The following is a 22,536-nucleotide window of genomic DNA, read 5'->3' on the forward strand; positions in this document are numbered from 1 at the left end:
CTTTCGCAATATGCTAGCTTAGTTAAAGGAGCAAAGCCACACTTCTCTAACAGCATGCGTACTTCTGCTCAGCGTTGCGGGTTTCTTGACGTATATTGTAGAATTTCTCTCCAGCATCTGTTTTCCCGGGTATCGGCTTGACAGTTGAAGAGAAAAGATAAAGTAAGCCAAAATTACTCCAAAGCTAAAACTTTCTGACAACTTAAGCGTGACGTTGCTACCTGCTAGCTGCCTAGATTCTATTGTCACGTTCGGGAGCAGATGCGTCTCATTTGTTTTAAGTGGTGGCTAATGATAAAAAAATCTTGACATAAGATGTTTAGCAGCCTGGAATCATAACCAATATAAAAGAAAAAATTTGTATATTTCAACGTTTGAGTTGGTTGCGGACTATTTCGGGCATAATTCGGACGGCAATGCGCAGTTTTACATTATGTGTTCAAGCTGCTTTTCGTACACTGCGATGCACAGATGGTGGCCTTTGGTGGTGTTCGAAGCAGATAAATGCATCTGTCTGCGAATGTTTTCGGGTGATGTTCTTTCCTTCCGATCTTCGATATCGGCCGGTGCCCACTTAAAAACCTCATTTTTAACATCATCATCAGCCTCACTACGCTAAAGCAGGGCAAAGGCCTCTCCCATGTCTTCCCAAGTAACCCTGTCCTTCGCCAGCTGCGCCCACTTTATGCTTGCAAACTTCCTAATCTCATCCGCCCACCTAACATTCTGCCGCCCCCTGTTACGCTTGCCTTCTCTTGGAATCTACTTCGTTACTCCCGAGGACCAGCGTTTATCTAGGCTTCGCATTACATGCCCTGCATTGAAGGAGCGCTGGAATGGCCATTCTCACAATATTCGTGGGGCGACGTTAAAGTTTTGGTCCTTACATGGGTGAGATGACACACCCCCAACTTCAAGTAATTTGAGACGCTGACACTGCAATGACCGTGTCGCCTGCACACCACCAAACAAGCACCTAACAGTCGAACAGCAAAGCTTTTAGTGGAAGCGGCGCTATGAACCAAAATAATGAGTGTCTAATAACATGCAGACAATGCCTTGCAAGCCCTTCTTGCTTTGCGGAAGAAGCCTTTCATTGCTTGATGCACTTGTTAACACGTAGCGATTACACAGGAAGTGTAGTTAAACCTGGTGACTAAATGAGCGGATGACTACGCCTCATACCTAGCGTGTATGAAAACTATTTGTATCACATTAAAAGTGGGGGAGACTAAGAAAAAAACTGCAGACAGGGGCTATCAGCCTAGACTAATATAACTAGGGGAAAGCTGCCGGAGCTACAATTTATCCATCATGGCTAGACGCTGCAACGCTGGAAAGACGAGGTTTCCTACTTCGCTTGACTACTGTTAGGCATAAAACGTGGATTCAGCCGTGAAAATACGACTATTTTCAAGACGTGTGTAAAAGAAATTTTGTAAAAGTTTCCATTCCAGCCTAGCAGAGAACTTTCAATTACCTTAGATGTATTGAAGTGAAAAACACAGCATTGAAATAATTTAATCTGCACACAGAAGAGAGGATCGCGGCGTAAATGCCAATATCTAGGCGCGATCCGTTTTCGAGCCAATACGAGCCAAGCCAAATCCGAACTATCGTCTATGGGGCATTCCGTTAGCTGATTAAAAAAAAAACTCACATAGACGTTGGTGCCAGATTTGCCACTAGGTAATATTTAAGATCTCTATGGCTGTCAGAGCTGTCAGAATCGACACTCACGTAATTGGCCACGACCACCCAATTTCATTTTAGTGTGGAGCTACGAAGCTTAAGATAACGCCACCAGCAGTCAAAGCACTGCATGGAGGCTCCCTGGTCGGGGAGAGTACCCCAGACAACTACAATAGGCTGCCGCTGTCTTTGCAATACTGAATAGAAGATGCTGCTTTTGCAATAGATTTCGGGCGCTCCTGTGCTTCAGAGTTTTAGTTCTGTACAAGAAAAAAAGGTCGAGTTCTCGCCCTGCAGGGCTTTACTCAAGGAATTTTTCAGTTGTTTTCAAAACTGATACCTCGTCGTCTTCTCCGTGGCCCCAAACCAGCCTTTGGCAATAGCGACCAAACTTCGATAATTTGAAAGTTTATTAAATTTTATCTAGGAAGGTTGGTCATTCGCACGTTTTTCACTATTACTGACGTCCGCCGCCGCTGAAAGTTTTCTCGCGCAGACGTTCCTTTGTTCTCGAAAAGGTAGTTATTAAGAATTTTATATAATGTGCGCTGAAACACAAGGTATTTACTCCAGGCAAGAACGTCTGGCTAACAGCTGACCAACATTGTTTCGTCGTGGCACGTGACCACCTTCGAGTCAGTCCTAACTTTAGATTCACGTTATTCTAAAATAAAAATTTCTCGAAACCTCCTGTATGCCACTGTACTTTACAATAAATCCGCATATCCTACTAGATTATTAGATTATTTTATTATTTTATTTCATTCACCGAAACTAGACTGTCCCTTCAATATAAGCATAAAAGGAAATTCAATACTGCACCTGATAATGCATAGTGAGATACGGCACCATGGCATCATTGACTGCTTGCTTGATTTCCTCCTGCGACGAAGAGATTTTGCAAATAAATTTCATCCCGAATTTTAATTATTATGTATTCAGTTAATGTAGTGAGGTTATAAAAATTATGCAGAATAAGGTCTCATTGTCGGTACTTCCATCAAGACATCGTATCACTGTATGCAACTGGACACACCCAAAGCAGCGAGAGAAAATAAGCACTGAAAAGAAGACAAAAAACAAGAGCAGCTAAACAAATGCGAAAATCAATCTACTTCACAGAACTCGCACTAAAGCAAGGGTGCGATTCATTCACTGCATGCGTGTAAGTAAGTTTGAGATAAATAGATCGAAAGGAAGACAACAGAGTTGTGAAATGGGTACACGTATGGAGAAAAGCCGTAAGAAAGTATTGTCACAGGACATGGAAAAAATAGAGCAGTATTAATCGCAGAGAACCAATTTCGTTACCGAATATGGCACGAGATTGTACCATAATGTTTTGGGGGGCAAGGGGCATTTTTATGCTAGGGGTGACAAGTTCCATATTGAAATAGCCGAATAATAAGTAATCTCTGTGCCATAGTAGGTACGATGGTAAGATAAAACGAAATTCCTATTTAATGGAAGGCTGCTACTATTACTATCATTGTACTTTCTCGGTGAGACGCGAATTAAACGCGCAGAAACTTCTTCATTAAATTGGTGTGCAAGAGGTGATGTTACATATAGTTGAAATTAATGAAAGGAATTATCCTAATGCATTATGATGCGGGCGGCACTGTGCTGGACATGTGCTGACTCCGCGTGTGCCGCCGTTTAAAAAATTGTAGGAACCAATGAATTTATTTTTCCCTTGACAAAAGTGGTGGTACGGCATACTGATGGTACGAAGGTTTGTGACTCCAGTTCCTAGAATAGCTCTACGACTGCTGTCGATCTGCCTCAGAGATTCTCTCCGAGATTCTTGTTGCCTGAACGTTTGCATATCTATTAATAACTGGAGAAGGGAAGCTATGACATGTTCTCAGTTCACTATCTTGTGATCGACATGTATGCCCTCAATGCCGCAACAACTTTGTTTTATGGGGGTTGAAGGTCCCTATGGGGGTTGTAGAGCGCTATAGGGGTTGAAGGGCGCTATGGGGGTTGAAGGGCGCTATGGGAATTGAAGGTCCCAAACGCGACTCAGCCTATGAGGGGCGCCGTAATGAAGGGCACCGGAAATTTCAAGCCGAGCACCATAACCACAGCCACTACGGCGGTGATCAGGAGCAGATGATTATGGTGATTATAGATTTTTCTGGCGCAAAGGCTTCTGTGGCCAAGGAGCGCATTGAAAGAAAGTTATTTCTTATACTCAAGGTGGGGCCAAAGACTCGTTTCCCAAGCATTTCACCCTGAAGAAGCCGAGCACCAGGCAGGGGAATGCTTGTACCTATTGTATCACCGGTGGATATCCGGCGAAACTGGGGATCGAACCCTGCACCTCCCGCATGCGAGGCGGATGCACAAACGACTAGGCCACAGCTTTGGTGGTAATCCGGAACAGTTTAGACCGCATGGGTATATTTTGTCACGCGCTGACATCGTATAGAAGAGAGATTTTTCCGCCTCAATCAAAATAAAGCCGCCAGGATTGAGCCCGCGACCTTAAGCTGCGCAGCCGAACGTCAAAACTACTCAGGCTGCACGGTGGATTTATGATGACGTTAGATCTTATGGCAGTGGGCAGGCTGTTTAATCAGAGATATCTGTACATCTAAGCTGGGCCTGTCGCGGACCCGTTTCTTCCCGGTGTTTAGGGAAAGTCGGTAGTTGTACCAATCAAAAATGTCAGTTGATGTTTTGCCTTTCGTAGTATGCGCGTCGCCACAAGTATGGGAAACTTGGAAGCAAGTGACAAGAGCAAAATTTTCCAGCTAATTTCTGCTTAGGCAGTAAACCGGTTATGAAACGCCGACTTTTATGGATGTAGGAGCCTGAACTAAGCCTCATGATTCTCAAACCAGTATTTCGCTGCGGCATTTAGATTATAGGTGCTGGAGACATTGCTAGGGTGTCCACCCGTTTTGTCGAGCTACCCATTCATAGTGTTGAACCCAGTTATCAACATCATCAAGGCCATCGCCATGAAACTGGGCGACAGATCCTGGGATGACAGTCACATAGACGTTCCTCGGCGCAATCGCGGGGCTGGTTTGTTGCTACTGGGACGCCATGGTGACGTTGGTCCTAGATGTCCGCGATCCCCCGGGACAAGGGTCCTAATTCCGACGCTTGGCCTTGCTGACGTCGCCTAGCGCGAGTCTGTTTCGGAGGGATCCAAGAAAACCCGACGACCAGGACTTAGTACCGGGCTCGAATTACGAGGCGGGGTACGCTGCATGAGATGCGTTACCCAGCACCTCCACCAAATGTCACTGCTTGACGTAGCGGCCGGTGGCGAGCAAAGCTGAAAGCAGGAGCACAAAACCGGGCAGGTCCGCCAGCAGCAGCGTCGTCTTCGGCGATCGCGCTTCGTCTTTCTCTTCCAGTCGCTACAGTATAGCGGTGGTTTCGAGCAATAGTTTCATTTTTTTTCCTTCCTCAAGATCAATCTTTGATTCTAGTTGTGGTAGGATTTTGCTGGACTGCCGACTCTGCTAATAAATTGTACACAGAGCGTAAGTAGGTCAAAGATATTGAAAATTAAAGAACATTTTATTACGACTTCCCAAGCAAACCGCATTTCAGGCACTAGGCATCCAAAAGCGAGACGTCCATGTATCTATGTAGCTAAGCATACTTGTTCAGTAAACTCGCGTGCTGAGTAAACCATGGCGTGGTGGTTGAAACTGTCATGGTTTTTTTTTACAATTGTAACGAGTAGGTATACGTGGTACCACTGCCAGAAAGCGGAGTGTGCGGAGATAGCACACAACGACGGGGAGGACGAAACAACCGCTTCAGATGGGACGCAGGGAACTAGACACACATTTGTACACCCCTGAGACACACTCGACTACGTATATAACGGCGGACACTGAGTTATTTACTTTGAGAGACATTGTCAACTATACAAAGAGCAAATAGCTGAACGCTACCAGAACGCCGGGGAAAATGGCACAATTATGCACCTACTGCACCCGCCACTGAACACAGAATAAGCACACATCCTTCGCAGTGTTCAACACTCTCCTCATTCCACTAATGCTCCACAACTTCGGATGGCGTGGCAGAGCTCGCTGTCCCCAACCGTCCAGAGGTCAAGGCAGACAGAGAACACATTTTCTTCTCATGTATGTGCCATTACCTGTCGTTATTTCTATTACCGCCCTCTTCCTTCCTGGAGTGCTTAGCTTCATTCGGATCCGGCTGATTACCATCTGGCTTTGGCGGAGCACGCGCTCTTCTTCGAGGGCCCTTAGTGCTGGCCTCAAAGTTTTTTCCCTTTCCTTCTCAATTTTTGTTCTTACAAAGCACTACCTGTTTCTCTTCACGGGAACAGCTCACATGCAATGGAAGAGCAAAATTTGCCCCTGCGGGCTACACGCCGGTTGCGGACTACCTAAGCAAGAAAACTTGATTTTAGCCGAAATTTGGCCCTGTGGACTATACACCGGGTGCGCACATATCATGAGAATTTGACTTTTAGCCGATATTTGCCCCTGCAGGCTATACACCGGGTGTACACTATCTAAGCAAGAAATTTTTTTTTTGCCGATATCTGTCCCTGGAGAATATGCACCAGATGCGCAATATCTAAGCAACGAAATTTTATATTTAGCCACAATTTGCCCTTGCCGACGGTAAACCGCGTGCGTACCGTATTCCGAGAATTACGGTGTCTTTTGGGGCAGCATTTTTCTTACCCGCCATTAAGTATTGCGGGTTCTACCTATTGCCTGGCATGGCACCAGAAATAAGACTTAACCACCAGAGCAAAAATTTTAGAAAATAACGGTTTCGAGAACGTACCGGGTTCAGGTGCCGCTCGCGGTCGGGGTGCTTCATGGCGTGTTGTGTTTCCTAAAAGAGAGTTCAGAACCAAAAATTAAGCTGGATTTGACAGTGACGAAAAAAAAAAACTTCAATTAAGAGGAGCGCCTTCCTTTATGAAATGACTTACAGTGATGCACACCTCAACCAGATCACTATATGTCTGTTGAGCGGTCTCGAGAGCCTGCGAAGAACACGCACAAAAAAACTTATCACGCGTATTAATCTTAGAAAAATTAAAAATGAGAGAAAACTGCACAATTTTCAAGAGTAGGCTTTTTTGAGTTAGAAGAGCGCTTTGTTTGGCGTAGCATTGTCAGCGGTGTAGTATTTCAGAATACAAAGAATACGGAATAACTAACAGGGTAATTACCTTTTACTGAATAGTTTCCTTTTTATCTAATAATGTTAGTCTCCTTAATTGTTGGGAGCCCACGGTAAGTAATATTCATATCAGTGTTTAGAATTTCGAGTACGAGGGCACTTTGGCACTGAGGCGCAACAAATTCTAGCTAAATCGCGCCAAAAACATGTGCTTTAGAGGGCTTGCAGGCAAAGCGGACTCTCCGTCGCACGTAACTCGTCGAATTAGCAAAATTTGTTTTGCCACAGCGGAGAATGTAACCGCATTTTCTAAATTCTAAATAATGATATTGTCACGGGTGGTACAGCTCGGCTGGATACGTCAAAGTAGGTGACTGCAGCGGACGTCAGTAGCAGTCCCAAAAGCGGAGCATTCGCATCCAGACACTTCGGCTTCTTTTTCTAAGGCAATCTCGCGCGTGCATTCCGCGCTCTCGTGGTTCTAGTAGAACGACGACGATGAATGGGCGGTGTCATTACTCCCCGGCAAAAAGAAGCATCGTCCCGATGCTGGGAGTGAGTGGAGAGGTCGGAAGGACTGAACGGGGTTAGTGGGCGAGGCTACCGATCGTGATAAGGCTTCAGGCGGACCACGTGAACCACTTCAGGGCACGGGGACCGTCGGGACTTCTGAAATCCATCGGGAATGACCTCGTAGTTGAGGTCGCCCAATGACTTGACCACGCGGTATGGTCCGAAGTAGCAATGGAGGAGTTTTTCGCTCAGTCCTCGTCGCCGAATGGGGAACCACACCCACACACGGTCGCCAGGCGCATAATGGACGTCGTGACGGCGCCGATTGTAGCGATCTGCATCTCGAAGTTGCTGGTCCTGAATTCGAACTTTGGCCAGTTGGCGAGCAGCTTCGGCGCGTTCCAGGAATGTGTAGGTATCAGTGTGTAGGCTAGAGTCGTCCAGATGTGGTAACATTGCGTCGAGCATCGTCGTCACTGCACGGCCGTAGACGAGTTGGAATGGGGACATCTGCGTTGTTTCTTGCATGGCCGTATTGTAGGCGAAGGTGACATAAGGAAGCACTTCGTCCCACGTTTTGTGTTCAATATCGACGTACATGGAAATCATGTCAGAAAGGGTTCGGTTCAGTCTTTCAGTCAACCCGTTCGTTTGAGGGTGGTACGACGTTGTTCGGCGGTGGTCGGTATGACTGTAAACCAAGATCTCCTGCAGCAGCTCAGCCATGAACGCAGGGCCTCTGTCAGTGATCAGCACTTCAGGTGCCCCATGGCGGAGTACGATCTGATGCACGAAGAACTTAGCGACTTCTAAAGCGGTGCCGCTGGGTAGAGCTGACGTTTCTACATAACGGGTAAGGTAGTCCGTCGCGACAATTATCCCTTTTTGCCAGAGTTCGAACGTGGGAACGGACCCAACATGTCCATTCCTATTCGTTGGAAGGGCCTTGTGGGTGGTCTAATGGGCATCAAGAAGCAAGCTTGTTTGGTTGACGGTACCTTGCGACGCTGACAGGCTCGGCACGTTCTGACGTAGTGAGTGACATCAGCACGGAGACGAGGCCAGTAGTAATTCTCTTGGATTCGGGCTAGCGTACGGGCTATGCCCAAATGTCCAGAAGTGGGTTCGTCATGGGAGGCTTGGAGGATTTCATTGCGCAGGCTAGGCGGTACGACGATTAGGTATTGCGTATTGTTTGGAGCGAAATTTTTCTTGACCAGAAGACCATTGCGGATGCATAAAAATGGCAACACGCGCCTGAAAGCGCGTGGGGCGGTCGTGTTGCTGCCGTTGAGAAATTCCATTACGTCTCGAAGTTCGAGGTCGGCGCATTGTTGGTCAGCGAGGCAGGAGGCGCTGAGAGCAGTCAGTAAGATGTCGTCATCATTACAGGCGTCGGTAGAAGGATCTACTGGGGCGCGGGACAGACAATTGGCGTCAGAGTGCTTGCGCCCGGATTTGTACACGACAGTCATGTCGTATTCCTGGAGCCGCAGACTCCACCGGACGAGGCGAGCAGACGGGTCTTTAAGGCTTGCGAGCCAGCATAAGGCATGATGATCGGTCACCACCTTAAAATGTTTGCCGTAAAGGTACGGTCGGAATTTCGAAGTGGCCCATACAATGGCAAGGCATTCTTTCTCGGTAGCGGAATAGTTTGATTCGGCTGGTGACAAACATCGACTTGCGTAAGCGATGACCCGTTCTTGACCTCCTTGGATCTGGACCAGGACAGCACCTAAGCCGATGTTGCTGGCATCAGTATGGAGCTCCGTGTCGGCGTTTACCTCGAAGTGAGCCAGAGCGGGAGGCGCCTGCAGGAGGCTTTGAAGGCTGCGGAATGCATTTTCTTGCGCTGCTTCCCATGTGAAAGGTGTGTCCGACCTTGTTAGGCGCGTCAGCGGCTCGGCAATGCGAGCAAAATCTTTCACGAAGCGACGGTAATACGCGCACAATCCAAGAAAACGGCGGACAGCTTTCAGGACTTGCGGCGGCGGAAAATGGGCAATAGCTGTTGTTTTTTCAGGATCAGGCTGAACACCGGCTCGATTCACAACGTGCCCTAAGAACTTCAGCTCTGTATACGCAAAGTGGCATTTCTCATTTTTGAGCGTGAGTCCAGAAGACCTTATTGCTTGTAGGACCAATTCGAGGCGGTGAAGATGCTCCTGGAAAGTCGGGGCGAAGACGACAACATCGTCAAGATAGACGAGACACGTCTGCCATTTTAAATCGGCAAGGACGGTATCCATGAGGCGTTGGAAAGTTGCCGGTGCAGAGCACAGTCCAAAGGGCATGGCCGTAAATTCATACAGGCCATCTGGAGTAATAAAAGCTGTTTTTTCACGGTCCCGCTCATCGACCTCAATTTGCCAGTAACCTGACTTGAGGTGAAGAAAAGTATTTAGCGCTACAAAGGCGATCCAGAGCGTCGTCGATCCGGGGGAGAGGATAGACATCCTTTTTGGTGATTTTGTTTAAGCGACGGTAGTCTACACAGAACCGCAATGTTCCGTCTTTCTTCTTCACAAGAACGACTGGCGCTGCCCAGGGACTCCGGGAAGGACGAATTACGTCGTCGCGGAGCATTTCCTTGACTTGGCGGCCAATAGCGTCGCGTTCAGCGGGAGACACTCGGTAGGAGGACTGTCGGAGAGGGTGCACGTTATCGTCCGTAATAATGCGATGCTTCGCTAGGTGAGTTCGTCCAACACACGATGATACCGAGAAGATGTCGCCGTAGCGCAGAAGAAGATCTTTAACTTGTTGTTGCTGCGTCGGGGAGAGTGCTGGATTGACGTCGAACGTGAAACCAGTGACTGGGCTCTGCTCTTGCGACAACGACATTATGGAAATACTGGGTGTGCTGCTGACATGGGCGATGGAATCAACGTTAGCCACAACGGTTCCTACGTTCAGATGTTGGTGTGCACCACCGAAATTGGTTATCAGCACTTCTGTTTCTCCGTCCACGAGATTAACGACTCCTCTGGCGACAGCAAGGCTCCTGGCAAAAAGCAAGATCTGGTTGCCTTCCACGACGCCTTCGAAATTCCGCACAGTCTTGGCGCCGACAGAAACCATAATACTCGAACGAGGTGGGATGGTGACGTGGTCATCCAGGATGCAAAGTGCGGTCGGATGGTCTGGATCTCTGTGTATTGCGTTCTCTGTGGAGAAACACACGGCCTTTGACTAGAGGTCGATGACCGCTCCATTCTCGGTCAAGAAATCCATCCCGAGAATGACGTCACGTGAACAATGTTCGAGTATAACGAACGTTGCCAGGTAGGTTGCGCCTTGAACTGCTACTCTTGATGTGCAAGTCCCGGTCGGTGTAACTAAGTGACCCCCGGCAGTACGAATCTGTGGGCCCATCCACGGAGTGGTGACCTTTTTCAGAGTGGCGGCGAAATTTCCACTGAGGATAGAGTAATCCGCCCCTGTGTCGACGAGTGCAGTGACGTCTGTTCCGTCGAGGGAAATGCTCAGGTTTGCTGTCGTAGACGGCGTGTGAGCGGTACGGTGCGGTGTTCGGTCATGGCTGCGGTGCGGCGCGGGTTCATTTCGATACGTCAGGTGGCATTCTCGTCGAGTCGGCGTTTCACGGTGTTGGACGGCATTCGGTCGTGGCATCGGGTGGCCACCTAGTTGCGGCGTAGGAGGGTCTGTTACATTTCGTCGGTGAGCAACCTCCCCCTCAAAGATTGCTGCTTTTAGTTTTCCTGGCGGGGGCTTGGCGACCTTCCCCGAGGAAAGTCACCGTAAGACCGACGGCGTGGGGATGGCGACCTGCGGGTCCCACCGGCAGATTCGGCCAGATAATCGTTGATTTCTCTGGGTCGCTGCCCAGGCTGCGGACGTGGTGCATCTGCAGGGAACCCCGGCAGGCCCATCTGACGATACCTGCAGTTGCGGTACAGGTGGCCCGGCTCACCGCAGTGATAGCAGAGAGGACGGTAGTTGGGAGTGCGCCAGATGTCACTTTTACGGGGATACGATGGAGCAGGACGAGCAGGTGGTGGCAGCCGAAAAGAGGCCGGGGTTTCCTGAAGACGAGTCGGCGGCGGTTGTGCGCGACGAGCAACAGCGGCGTATGTCATTTGCGGTGGGGCTGTGGACGGCTGAAAGGGAGCTGGTGTTGTAAGCGCCTGTTGCACCTCTTCCCGAATAACCTCGGATAGAGCAGTAACCGTTCGCGCAGGCGGCGTAGCCGGGAACAGCTTCTGGAGCTCCTCGCGAACGATAGCTCGTACGGTTTCGCGAAGCATGTGGGTGTTACTGATGTCCGTGGTTGCCGCAGTCATGGCCAAAGGTTGACGCTCGTATTGCCGCAACCGCATATCGAGTGTCTTTTCCATGGTGGTTGCCTCCGACAGAAACTCTGCGACCGTGCTCGGTGGATTGCGAACCAGTCCGGCAAAGATTTGCTCCTTGACACCTCGCATAAGGTACCAGAGTTTCTTCTGCTCTGTCATGTCCGGGTCAGCTCGACGAAATAACTTTGCCATCTCTTCGAAGTATACCAGTATGCTTTCATTTGGTAGCTGGGTTCGGGACTGAAGGAGCAGATCGGCCCGTTCTCTTCGAATCACCGTGGTGAAATCCTTCAGGAACTGGTCTTTAAATACGTTCCACGTCGTTATGGACTTCTCCCGGTTCTCGAACCACGTACGAGCTGCGCCCTCCAGCGAAAAGAACACGTGTTGAAGCTTGGAGTCTTCCGCCCATCTGTTGTACCGGGCCACGCGTTCAAATTTCTTCAGTCAGTCTTCCGTGTCTTCGCCTGGAGAACCTTGGAAGATCGGTGGCTCCCGAGGCTGCTGCAGCACAACAGAAGGTGAACTAATCGTCGTCTGCATGCCTATTTCGGGCTGGACGGTCGTCGACGATGGCGCTGAACGAACCGCTTGGGTTGAGCGAGACTCCAGAAGCCCAAACTCGGGTTGAAGGCCTTGGAGCCGGCGGCTGCCGTGGTGTACAGGCGTCACCTCGATGGCAGATGACCCTCGAGGACTTGAATCCCTGCTTGCTGGGGGAGTCCGAGGCATGGAATGCGTTACCCAGCGCCCTCCACCAGATGTCACGGGTGGTACAGCTCGGTTGGATACGTCAAAGTAGGTGACTGCAGCGGACGTCAGTAGCAGTCCCAAAAGCGGAGCATTCGCATCCAGACACTTCGGCTTCTTTTTCTAAGGCAAGCTCGCGCGCGCATTCCGCGCTCTCGTGGTTCTAGTAGAACGACGACGATGAATGGGCGGTGTCAATATATTTGTTTTTATTACTTAGGGTAGGCTACACAGCTCCCAATAATTAAAGAGCCAAACAGTACTAGTTAAAAAGTTAAATGTTCAGTATCAGTTAATCAATCTGCTAGTTGGCACCTTTTAGTTGTATTCTAGTGTATAACACAAATGGCAACGTTATGCCGAAAAGAGCGCTAGTTTAAGTCAAAAATGCTATTTTTATAAGCTGTGTACAGTAATATGTAAAACACCCTACACTGTATGTCATAATACTTACTGAAGAAATTTAAAAGCGAATCACCATACACAGTAAAATGAGCAGAACATAAGCATATTTATAGCAGTGCGAACGAGGAAGCAATCCAATGAATAATTTTATAGTGACGGCTTAAGGTAAAAGCGGAAAGAAAATTTTTTAGGGAAGAATTTCGCAATGCGCACTCTAATGAACGTCAGTGTTTGCCGTTCGGCACGGAATGTACACCGCTGGGCGCAAAGCTAACTGGCAGCTTTTGAAGCGAAAAGCTTCACTACGCGGGTCAGAGCCGAGCTTCGCGTGAGCCGAACTGGTGAGTTATGCGCATGCGCGAAAACGAGTGACGTCACGCGCCGCGCAGGTGGTCGCTCCTCGCCGCTGCCGCAGCCGTCGCCTGACCTTTCGGCACAGCCGCGCGCTACTGCACATGTGCGTCATGTGCATGCGCAAGGAGGCTATATAATGCGCTTGCCAGAGAATAGGCGTGCGCACTCGACATGGAAGGGAAGGAGAGTGCGGCTGCTGCTAGACTACGCAGAACAGCTGAGAAACTAAATTCGTCCGATCCAGAAGTACTCGCTTGGGACTCGGGTGCACAACAGCGAAAAAATTATAAAGTCATAGCTAAGATACGGAACATAACCACGACGTCAAACCAAGCATAACTGGAGCTTTTCGCTTGTATATCCGTGCTTAACCAGGGCTAAGCCACTGCCTAACTTTTTCGGAGCGTTTGCTGCACCCAGCAGTCATTTCTTTATTTCTTTTGAGTTTCGCAACATTCAAGTAGCAAATAATTTGTTTATTTTTGATCCATATAGCGAGAGCAGTAAATAAACAGTAGCCCAAGAAACATTTTCTTTTAGAAGAACTTTTGGCTGTCTTCCTCTTCGCTTCGAATTCCGTCACTTCTACGGGACAATATTTCATTTATTACTGAGTGGTGTGGCACGTGTCCATTATTCTTGTACTACCTTCTTTTGGCACCAATAGTAACACCACATCATTTTTTAGCAGATTTCAAGCGCAATGAGCACCTTTTTTCTAAAGACAAGTTATGCCCGAGATGCTTGGGCTGTTTACTTGATAAGTCGCAAAATTTCAGCGTTGTTGCTTCCCCCACAATGTTGTACATCCTTACAAAAAAATTAACCACTAGTATTTCACTCTAGAACTAGCGGTTTGTCGAGCTTAAAGCCTGAATTCACTACTTAAGCGAAGAAATAGTTCTGTTCGATAGAAACAAAGAATGTCGTCAGGAAGAGTTACGCTAGTTGGCATGCTTTCGGTTATTGAAGTACGCGTTAGAAATGAGCAGTAGCGAAGGAAGCTGATAACGTCGCATAATACGGACTCATATAATATTTTAAATAGAGTGCACCGTAAATACTAAAATGCTCTTTAGAAGTCAGACATATGCTGAAAAAAGGACTGCTACTGCCTTTGCACACCTGTTAAACATTAGAATGCTTAATAGAGTTTTATCTTTGATGCTTTCATTGTTTTTTGTCTGTATTAATAAAACTCAGAATCGGTTCCGACCAGCAACATAGGTGATCACCTGCAGCTGGTGTTGCATTTGATCCAAGCTGTTCGCCGAAGCTGCACGAAGACTGGATTCATTGCTGGCGTTGTCTTGAAGTTGAGCCTACGAAATGCAGAGGCACAGAGAAAGGTTATTAGTTCAGGAAGGTGTTTACAGAGTTTTGCTTAAGCTCTGCGATGAGCAGACGAGAAAAGGTAATTACCACTGTGCTTTCCAGGTGCTTGATTTTTTCTTCATAATTTCGCTCCAAACTTGTTTGTTTTTCCCGCATAAGCTTTTTAAGACCCTGTAATAAAGACATTAAATCCAGATGCACACGGGAAATTCTTAAGGCAGTTGCAGCGGTAAGTAATTCTGATAACTGACAACTTATAGAAGCGAGTGTTCAGCTTAGACTGTCTCCTTTGTGTTCTGCTAAATGTTTCTGCTCCAGAACTTCTGAGCTTACCGGGATAGAATGCAGTGGCTACGCTGTCATGAAAGAAATGTGCGCTGTATTTTTCCATGAGTCTCAAACATGAGGGGTGTTTTTTGCTATGCAAGTGAGTATGGGCCTGTACCGTTCTCTGCTTTAGATTTGTGATCTAGACGCCAACTGCGATCACCTACAACGGACGAAAAACTAAGTTCAAATCTACCCTGTTAATCCTACAATAGTTTTCTGCGCTATATGGTGATAGCCGTTACTGGCGACGAAACCTAGATGATGGCGTATGTTGCTGTGAACATATTCGGCACTTGGGAAAGGCCGAGGTCTGAAGAGGGACGGCTTAGGACATTGCCGGGTCAGTAGCGATAAGGCGGGGAAGAAGCCCGCAGAAAAAAAAAAGCCGTAGTGGCAGACGCTGGCGGAGAGGTGACGATGAGGGCGCCCGGGTTGGGCACTTGCGCTATCTCATCCAGGGTGACTTTTTATTCACACAGAAATGAATCTGGGGCCTGAGCTTTCTGCTGCCACATGACATGGCAGACAGCGCGCTGGATTTCAACGGCGCTGGTAGGTAGGCGAGGTGGTGTAGGTGAAAACACAGCTGAGCTAAGCTTCAGGTCCAACACCCTCTTCGTACTTGGTACGAAGTTTATACACCGGAAAAACGTGTGAGCTATGAGGGGCGATATAGTGAATAACTTCAGATTAATTTATACCGCTTAAAGTTGTGCGCCAGAACAACACTGTCGCAATGATCAAGCACATATAAGAAAGTACACCAAATCTGTTTAGAGCTAATTAAGGCTACAGAGCGCTCTTTAAGGAGGAACTATTTCATTTATTACTGAGTGGCGTGGCACGTGTCCATTATTCTTGTACTGCCTTCGTTTGGCACCAATAGTAACACCACACCATTTTTTAGCAGATTTCAAGCGCAATGAGCACCTTTTTTCTAAAGACAAGTTATGCCCGAGATGCTTGGGGTGTTTACTTGATAAGTCGCAAAATTTCAGCGTTGTTGCTTCCCCCACAATGTTGTACATCCTTACAAAAAAATTAACCACTAGTATTTTACTCTAGAACTAGCGGTTTGTCGAGCTTAAAGCCTGAATTCACTACTTAAGCGAAGAAACAGTTCTGTTCGATAGAAACAAAGAATGTCGTCAGGAAGAGTTACACTAGTTGGCATGCTTTCGGTTATTGAAGTACGCGTTAGAAATGAGCAGTAGCGAAGGAAGCTGATAACGTCACATAAAACGGACTCATATAATATTTTAAATAGAGTGCGCCGTAAATACTAAAATGCTCTTTAGAAGTCAGACATATGCTGAAAAAAGGACTGCTACTGCCTTTGCACACCTGTTAAACATTAGAATGCTTAATAGAGTTTTATCTTTGATGCTTTCATTGTTTTTTGTCTGTATTAACAAAACTCAGAATCGGTTCCGACCAGCAACATAGGTGATCACCTGCAGCTGGTGTTGCATTTGATCCAAGCTGTTCGCCGAAGCTGCACGAAGACTGGATTCATTGCTGGCGTTGTCTTGAAGTTGAGCCTACGAAATGCAGAGGCACAGAGAAAGGTTATTAGTTCAGGAAGGTGTTTACAGAGTTTTGCTTAAGCTCTGCGATGAGCAGACGAGAAAAGGTAATTACCACTGTGCTTTCCAGGTGCTTGATTTTTTCTTCATAATTTCGCTCCAAACTTGTTTGTTTTTCCCGCATAAGCTTTTTAAGACCCTGTAATAAAGACATTAAATCCAGATGCACACGGGAAATTCTTAAGGCAGTTGCAGCGGTAAGTAATTCTGATAACTGACAACTTATAGAAGCGAGTGTTCAGCTTAGACTGTCTCCTTTGTGTTCTGCTAAATGTTTCTGCTCCAGAACTTCTGAGCTTACCGGGATAGAATGCAGTGGCTACGCTGTCATGAAAGAAATGTGCGCTGTATTTTTCCATGAGTCTCAAACATGAGGGGTGTTTTTTGCTATGCAAGTGAGTATGGGCCTGTACCGTTCTCTGCTTTAGCTTTGTGATCTAGACGCCAACTGCGGTCCCCTACAACGGACGAAAAACTAATTTCAAATCTACCCTGTTAATCCTACAATAGTTCTCTGCGCTATATGGTGATAGCCGTTACTGGCGACGAAACCTAGATGATGGGGTATGTTGCTGTGAACATATTCGGCACTTGGTAAAGGCCGAGGTCTGAAGAGGGACGGCTTAGGACATTGCCGGGTCAGTAGCGATAAGGCGGGGAAGAAGCCCGCAGAAAAAAAAAAGCCGTAGTGGCAGACGCTGGCGGAGAGGTGACGATGAGGGCGCCCGGGTTGGGCACTTGCGCTATCTCATCCAGGGTGACTTTTTATTCACACAGAAATGAATCTGGGGCCTGAGCTTTCTGCTGCCTCATGACATGGCAGACAGCGCGCTGGATTTAAACGACGCTGGTATGTAGGTGAGGGGGTGTCTGTGAAAACACAGCTGAGCTAAGCTTTAGGTCCAACACCCTCCTCGTACTTTGTACGAAGGGTACACACCGGAAAAACATGTGAGCTATGAGGGGCGATATAGGGAATAACTTCAGATTAATTTATACCACCTAAGGTTGTGCGCCAAAACAACGCTGTCGCAATGATCAAACACATATAAGAAAGTACACGAAATCTGTTTAGAGCTAATTAAGGCTACATAGTGCTCTTTTAGGAGGAAATCTTGAGAATTCTGAAGGTCAGTAGGCAGAAAGAAAGCACTGGTTTATCCATGGCAGTCCGTAACTAATTTCTGCACGTCCTTTGTTTGTGATTAACAGTTTTATGGTTTAGGGGGTTCAACGTGTTAAACCGAACTCAGGCTATGAGCGACGCAGTAGTTAAGGTCTTCGAAAATTTCGACCACCTAGGGTACTTTAACGTGCGCTTACATCGCACAGTACAAGGGTCTCTAGAATTTTGGCGTTATCAAAATGCGACTTCCACGACCGAGATCGAACCCGCATTTTTCGGGTCAGCATCCGAGGGCCATAACCACTGAGCCATCACGGCAGTTTGCTTGTGAATACCAGTACACGTGCATGCCAACCCATATGCACATGATAGAGTTACTGTAAATTTGTAGCGCAAGAAGTGCATCCGCAAAGACCAGTCATCAAGAAGTACTTTGAGTTGAGATGACCTGCCTAAATGTCCTCTTATTCGCTCTTTTGAAAATATTCGAAAGGAAGGTGCCCGTTTCAACAGCAGCTGAAACAGTGGTTGAACACGTACTTCAAAGCATATTCTAGTTAAAATTGTTCACAAGAAAGCTCTACCTCTCAGATATAGCTACCAACAATTTCATATTAGTCAGCGCTACTAAGACTGCAATTAAACTTCAGTAACAACATCCCTCTAGGCAAAGCCTAAACATGGTTCAAATTAAAGACACGTAAGGTGCTGATCTTGTACCTGAACCGTGGAGGAATTGCAAGAGAAAAGTACGCAGGCAGAATGATCGTAGGCTAACGGCGTATGATCATGTTTAGAAGTGCAGGTGGGAAATGCCTCTTCTCAGGTCTCAGTGGTCGATTTTCATTCGCTATAGTCGGTTCGCATAATCAGTACAAGGTGCGAAAGTGGCCGTTGTTCATATATGAGGAAATTGAGGGTAGCCATTGCTAAAAGGAGCGAAGCTGCAACGTGCTGCTGTGAAGGACCTTCTCCGCAGCCGCCGCGCGGGAATACAGTCGAGCCTTAACGTATACACTGCGCCAACGTTTTTGGCCTGTGACTCAGCAAATTTAACCTGCGGAAACATCTTCCCTATTCTAATTACACGTGTTGTGTGTCAGGCGATGTGACAGGAGGAAGCTCTGGCTGTAGTAGAATTTCTACGTGAATGTGACAGCACCTCATTATCTGGGACCCCCGGAACTTCACAAAGCGGGCAGGTTGAACTGGAGTGCAGCAAATGTTACTGCGCTGAAAGCGACCATAAGTGGAGAAGAGTGCGAGCACTGCAATTTTCTGCGCTGGCCTTCACCAGCCTTAAACTGCGCATATAGGAGGATAGTTGGTGCTGCGTTCTTAGTAGCATGCGCATGTGTCTGCAGTCAGGCCGGCGTAGCAGCCGCAGTAAGGGTGCAGTTACCATGCCACCGAAATAAGTGTGTGTTGCACAGGAAGAATCCAATCCTAACTGCGAGCTGGCTAAGCTTAGCTTTGCTGGCAATTCCGGCAAACAGAGCAGTTAGCCGAAATAAGGAAATTGACACAAGCAGCACATTGATGAAAGGAGTGCTAAACGGCTGAGAGGACGGGACATGTTTGGTTACAGGCGCGAAAAACAGGCACAACAAAGGCAGAAAGACGGGACAGAGCGCCGTCTGGCGCTGCGTCCTGGCTTTCTGCCTTGTGTTTTGTCTGTTTTTCGCACCTGTATTCAAAGATGTACAGTTACCAACTTGCCCAGCAAGACGTTTTTTTAAAAGAGCACGGGAGTCTGATACGCCAGACACAGTAAGGTAAAACAGCAAGCAGCTGACTGCACAACGATGTAGGAATGCATGGAATGCGCTAGAAATAGCACGTAGAACAGGACAAAGTTTACGTGCGCTTCTGTGGCCCAAAACACTTTGGTTCTTGTGGGCGTCGGTTTCAATGACATTAAGTGCTGCGGGAATAATGCATGACAAAAACTTTAGGGCAGAAGACTTGGGACTGTAAAATTGACAGTTGAGCTAGTTGGTACATCATTGCTGGTGGTACAGCGTTAAAGGGACGAGAGGCGAAGAGAATGCCAGAGAGACTGCGAAACTGCAGACTGTGACAGCGGAATTAGGTGTCTGGATTATTGTGAACAAGGCATTCTGTTTCTTGTTCGGGACGCAAATGCGCTCCTGGTTGTAGATTGAGTGTATATTATCCATGTCTTTTCAAGTAAACTTTAGATTGTCAGTAAGATTGTCAGATTTTCGTATGGTCTTCCCTCAGCCTTTCGACCGTTGTGCGCTGTACCACCCGCAAGGGATAGGGCTTCTCACGTACAACGCTGGAATAAAATCCAACTCGAACCATGACACTGTGCTCGATTTTTTGTGTCAGAAGAAAATCCGCCGCGTTGGTTGTTTAAGTTTTGAAATATCCTTGAGTTAAGACAATTCTACTAGTCTCGCAGTAATAATTTCGAATACTGCTGATGATACATTCTGGAAGTGTGTCTGTGGGGTGGCCTGCAGTCCATAAGGTGTTGCCGTGGTTCCTATGCAAGATACAGCAAGGAATCGAAAATTTCAGTGCTTGTAAAAATATTGCCAATAACAGATACGGAGACCAGTCGTGTTCTCACCATGATGAACGTCTATACCAAGCCATTTATGAAGTGGTTGAGATTTTTACTGCGATGAAAAGGTCTCGAGAACCTTACGGTTCTTCAGAAGCTGACAGTAAAAAATAAGCCATGTTGTTAATAGTCTAAACGTTCTAGTCGTGCCTACTACGTAGCTGCGAGAATTTCCCTTGAGGCGAACGTACTGTGGCGACGGCTTTTATCTCAACCGGTTATGCGAATTAATTGGTTTGGCTATGAGCTAGCACGTTTACCTCGCCTTCAACCGTGTTTGATGCCTGGCTTGGCCTACCACGAAATTTCGCGAGCCAGCAAAGAACAAAGAGGAACTTTGTGAGTGATCAATGAGTTCTTGGTAACGACAGAGTCATAGAAATCACTACCCCAAATATGTGTAGTCCATGTGAGCAATGAAAGCTTTATGCGTACGCGAAAAGTAAGCGAACATTTGTTACGCGATGATCTAAGTAGAATCGCGCACTGCAAAGTTTACAACCCAAATAAGTTCAGCGCTATGAAACCCAGGGCGTACACCAGACATTGAGGAGCGGAAGTTTCAAAACTGTTCGCAAGTGACAGCAGTCCACCAGTACCCTGAGCATGGCGACCACCCACGGCTGCCAGCAGAGCACGGAGAACTTAGTAGTAGTATGAACTCTCCGTGTAAATAGCTGCCACCCGCCCTGGCTTTTGTAAGAATTCACAATTATGATAAAGCAGGGTACCACTGTATGAGGGGTAAAGCAGCCAAAAACAGGTTGTCAACACTTGATATAGGAAATTGACCCGATAAGAAAACCGAAATATAACAATAGCGTGTCTAGAGTGTTCGCTTAGTGTTAGTATTAAAGCTGACTTCAGAGATCAGTACTTGTTTTCGTACACAGATACCACTTATAACGCGTGGTTCTTTCGGGTAAAACCGTGCATCTGTCTGAGTAAATTTCTGCGAGCGTAATCAGCGTTGACGCAAGCGTTGCTGATAGGAACATATTGCAGCTGATGGCGTTGTTGAATGACCTCCAGATATACGTAGAAAATGAAATTTTGTGATGAGCAAACTTGTATCGACGATATAATCAAGAGCTGTTAAAAAAACTGAATAGAGCTGTGGAAAACGTATTCATACATCAGAATGTTCATATGCCATTTTGCAGCTCCGCGCGAGTATGGTCTGCACTGATTTACACAAACACTAAAGGCAAAAAGGAGATGCAAACACCAAAAAGCAGCGTCCTCAGCGCCTCCTTTCAGCTTGAAGCTGTAGTACCAGTGCGATGGGTCCACGCCCACTAGTACAGTTGCTGCCGGTTTTACGGAACCCGATTTTAAGAGTTCCTTGCGATTATTCACAAATTCAAGTTCTGGATCTGAGGCGACTTACCTTCGTGTAGAAGAGCAACACGATAGGAGAACAACACAGCTTTGCTTCGTGGGACCGGTAGCACACAGAAGCGCCCAATACCGAACCCAACCGTTAACACACGGATTCCCACAGCGTTGGATGCAAAAGGTCTGTGCCCACGCGTTAATACAGTATTTCCAGCTGTTGGGGAAACCAAGACCTAAAATGTTACTGCGTTTTTTATTTGACTAAACTCATTATGTTAGGAAGCATCGCAGTCCTCATAGAGCTCCGTAATATAGGACTCCAGCTTTATGTTGAAAGCCTTTTCGCCGTTGCTCGTCCAACATTAGGCATGTTTACGCAAGCAGACATGACCACTTTACCTCATTTTCTTGTCGAAGCTCGCAGATAGCTTGGACAAAAAGGGTGTCATGCCGGCTCTGTGAGATATGTTTTACCATATCACATCTTGGCGCCTGAAAAAAAGAAATGTTATTTGTAAGAAGATTGAATAAACAACTGTCTTGCTCAAGTAGCACATAGGCCAGTGACTAGCAATTTCAGAGGTATGAGATATTGAACGACGTGTTCATGAGCGTAAACTTCTGCTCCTCATCTTAGTCTACGTTCTACTGAGCTGTTACTCTAAGATCTGTGTGGCCATCTGCAAGCCCTGAACTATTTGTCGGTATACCGACAGAGATCCTGAATTCTTATATTCCCGTAATGGATGGTGGCATTGAGAGCACACTCAGACCTAACCATCCTTCTCTTGTCTCTTAAGCCTCAATATCAGCTCTTCAAAGCTACAGCCAACCAATGGAATGAGAGTTTACCTCTAACAAATAATTGTTGTGGTTGTCTTTTAGTACAATTCATTGGAGCAAGACGCGCTTCACAGAAGACTAAGATTGTTTAAGAAGACACCAAATTCTCGCGATGCACGGCAGAAATTGTAGAGATTGTTCCCCGATGCTTGGTCCAGCAATCGCCTCTTTCATCTATTGTGATCAATTGGGCCGTGAGTTAGCGGA

General features: G+C 47.0%; 1 protein-coding gene across 1 annotated transcript in view; it reads right to left on the reverse strand.

The window, feature by feature from the left end:
* LOC144104311 (TNF receptor-associated factor 5-like) overlaps nt 1-22,536 on the reverse strand; it is a 38,266-nt gene that overhangs the window by 1,834 nt on the left and 13,896 nt on the right. The window contains exons 6-13 of the mRNA XM_077637227.1: nt 21,886-21,978; nt 16,485-16,568; nt 16,298-16,384; nt 14,601-14,684; nt 14,414-14,500; nt 6,644-6,697; nt 6,493-6,543; nt 2,515-2,574 (exon numbers count right to left, since the gene is read on the reverse strand). Coding sequence (XP_077493353.1) covers nt 2,515-2,574; nt 6,493-6,543; nt 6,644-6,697; nt 14,414-14,500; nt 14,601-14,684; nt 16,298-16,384; nt 16,485-16,568; nt 21,886-21,978 — 600 coding nt within the window. The remainder of the gene's footprint in view (nt 1-2,514; nt 2,575-6,492; nt 6,544-6,643; nt 6,698-14,413; nt 14,501-14,600; nt 14,685-16,297; nt 16,385-16,484; nt 16,569-21,885; nt 21,979-22,536) is intronic.

The sequence above is a fragment of the Amblyomma americanum genome, chromosome 9, assembly GCF_052857255.1.
Source record: "Amblyomma americanum isolate KBUSLIRL-KWMA chromosome 9, ASM5285725v1, whole genome shotgun sequence".
Classification (NCBI taxonomy): Eukaryota; Metazoa; Arthropoda; class Arachnida; order Ixodida; family Ixodidae; genus Amblyomma; species Amblyomma americanum.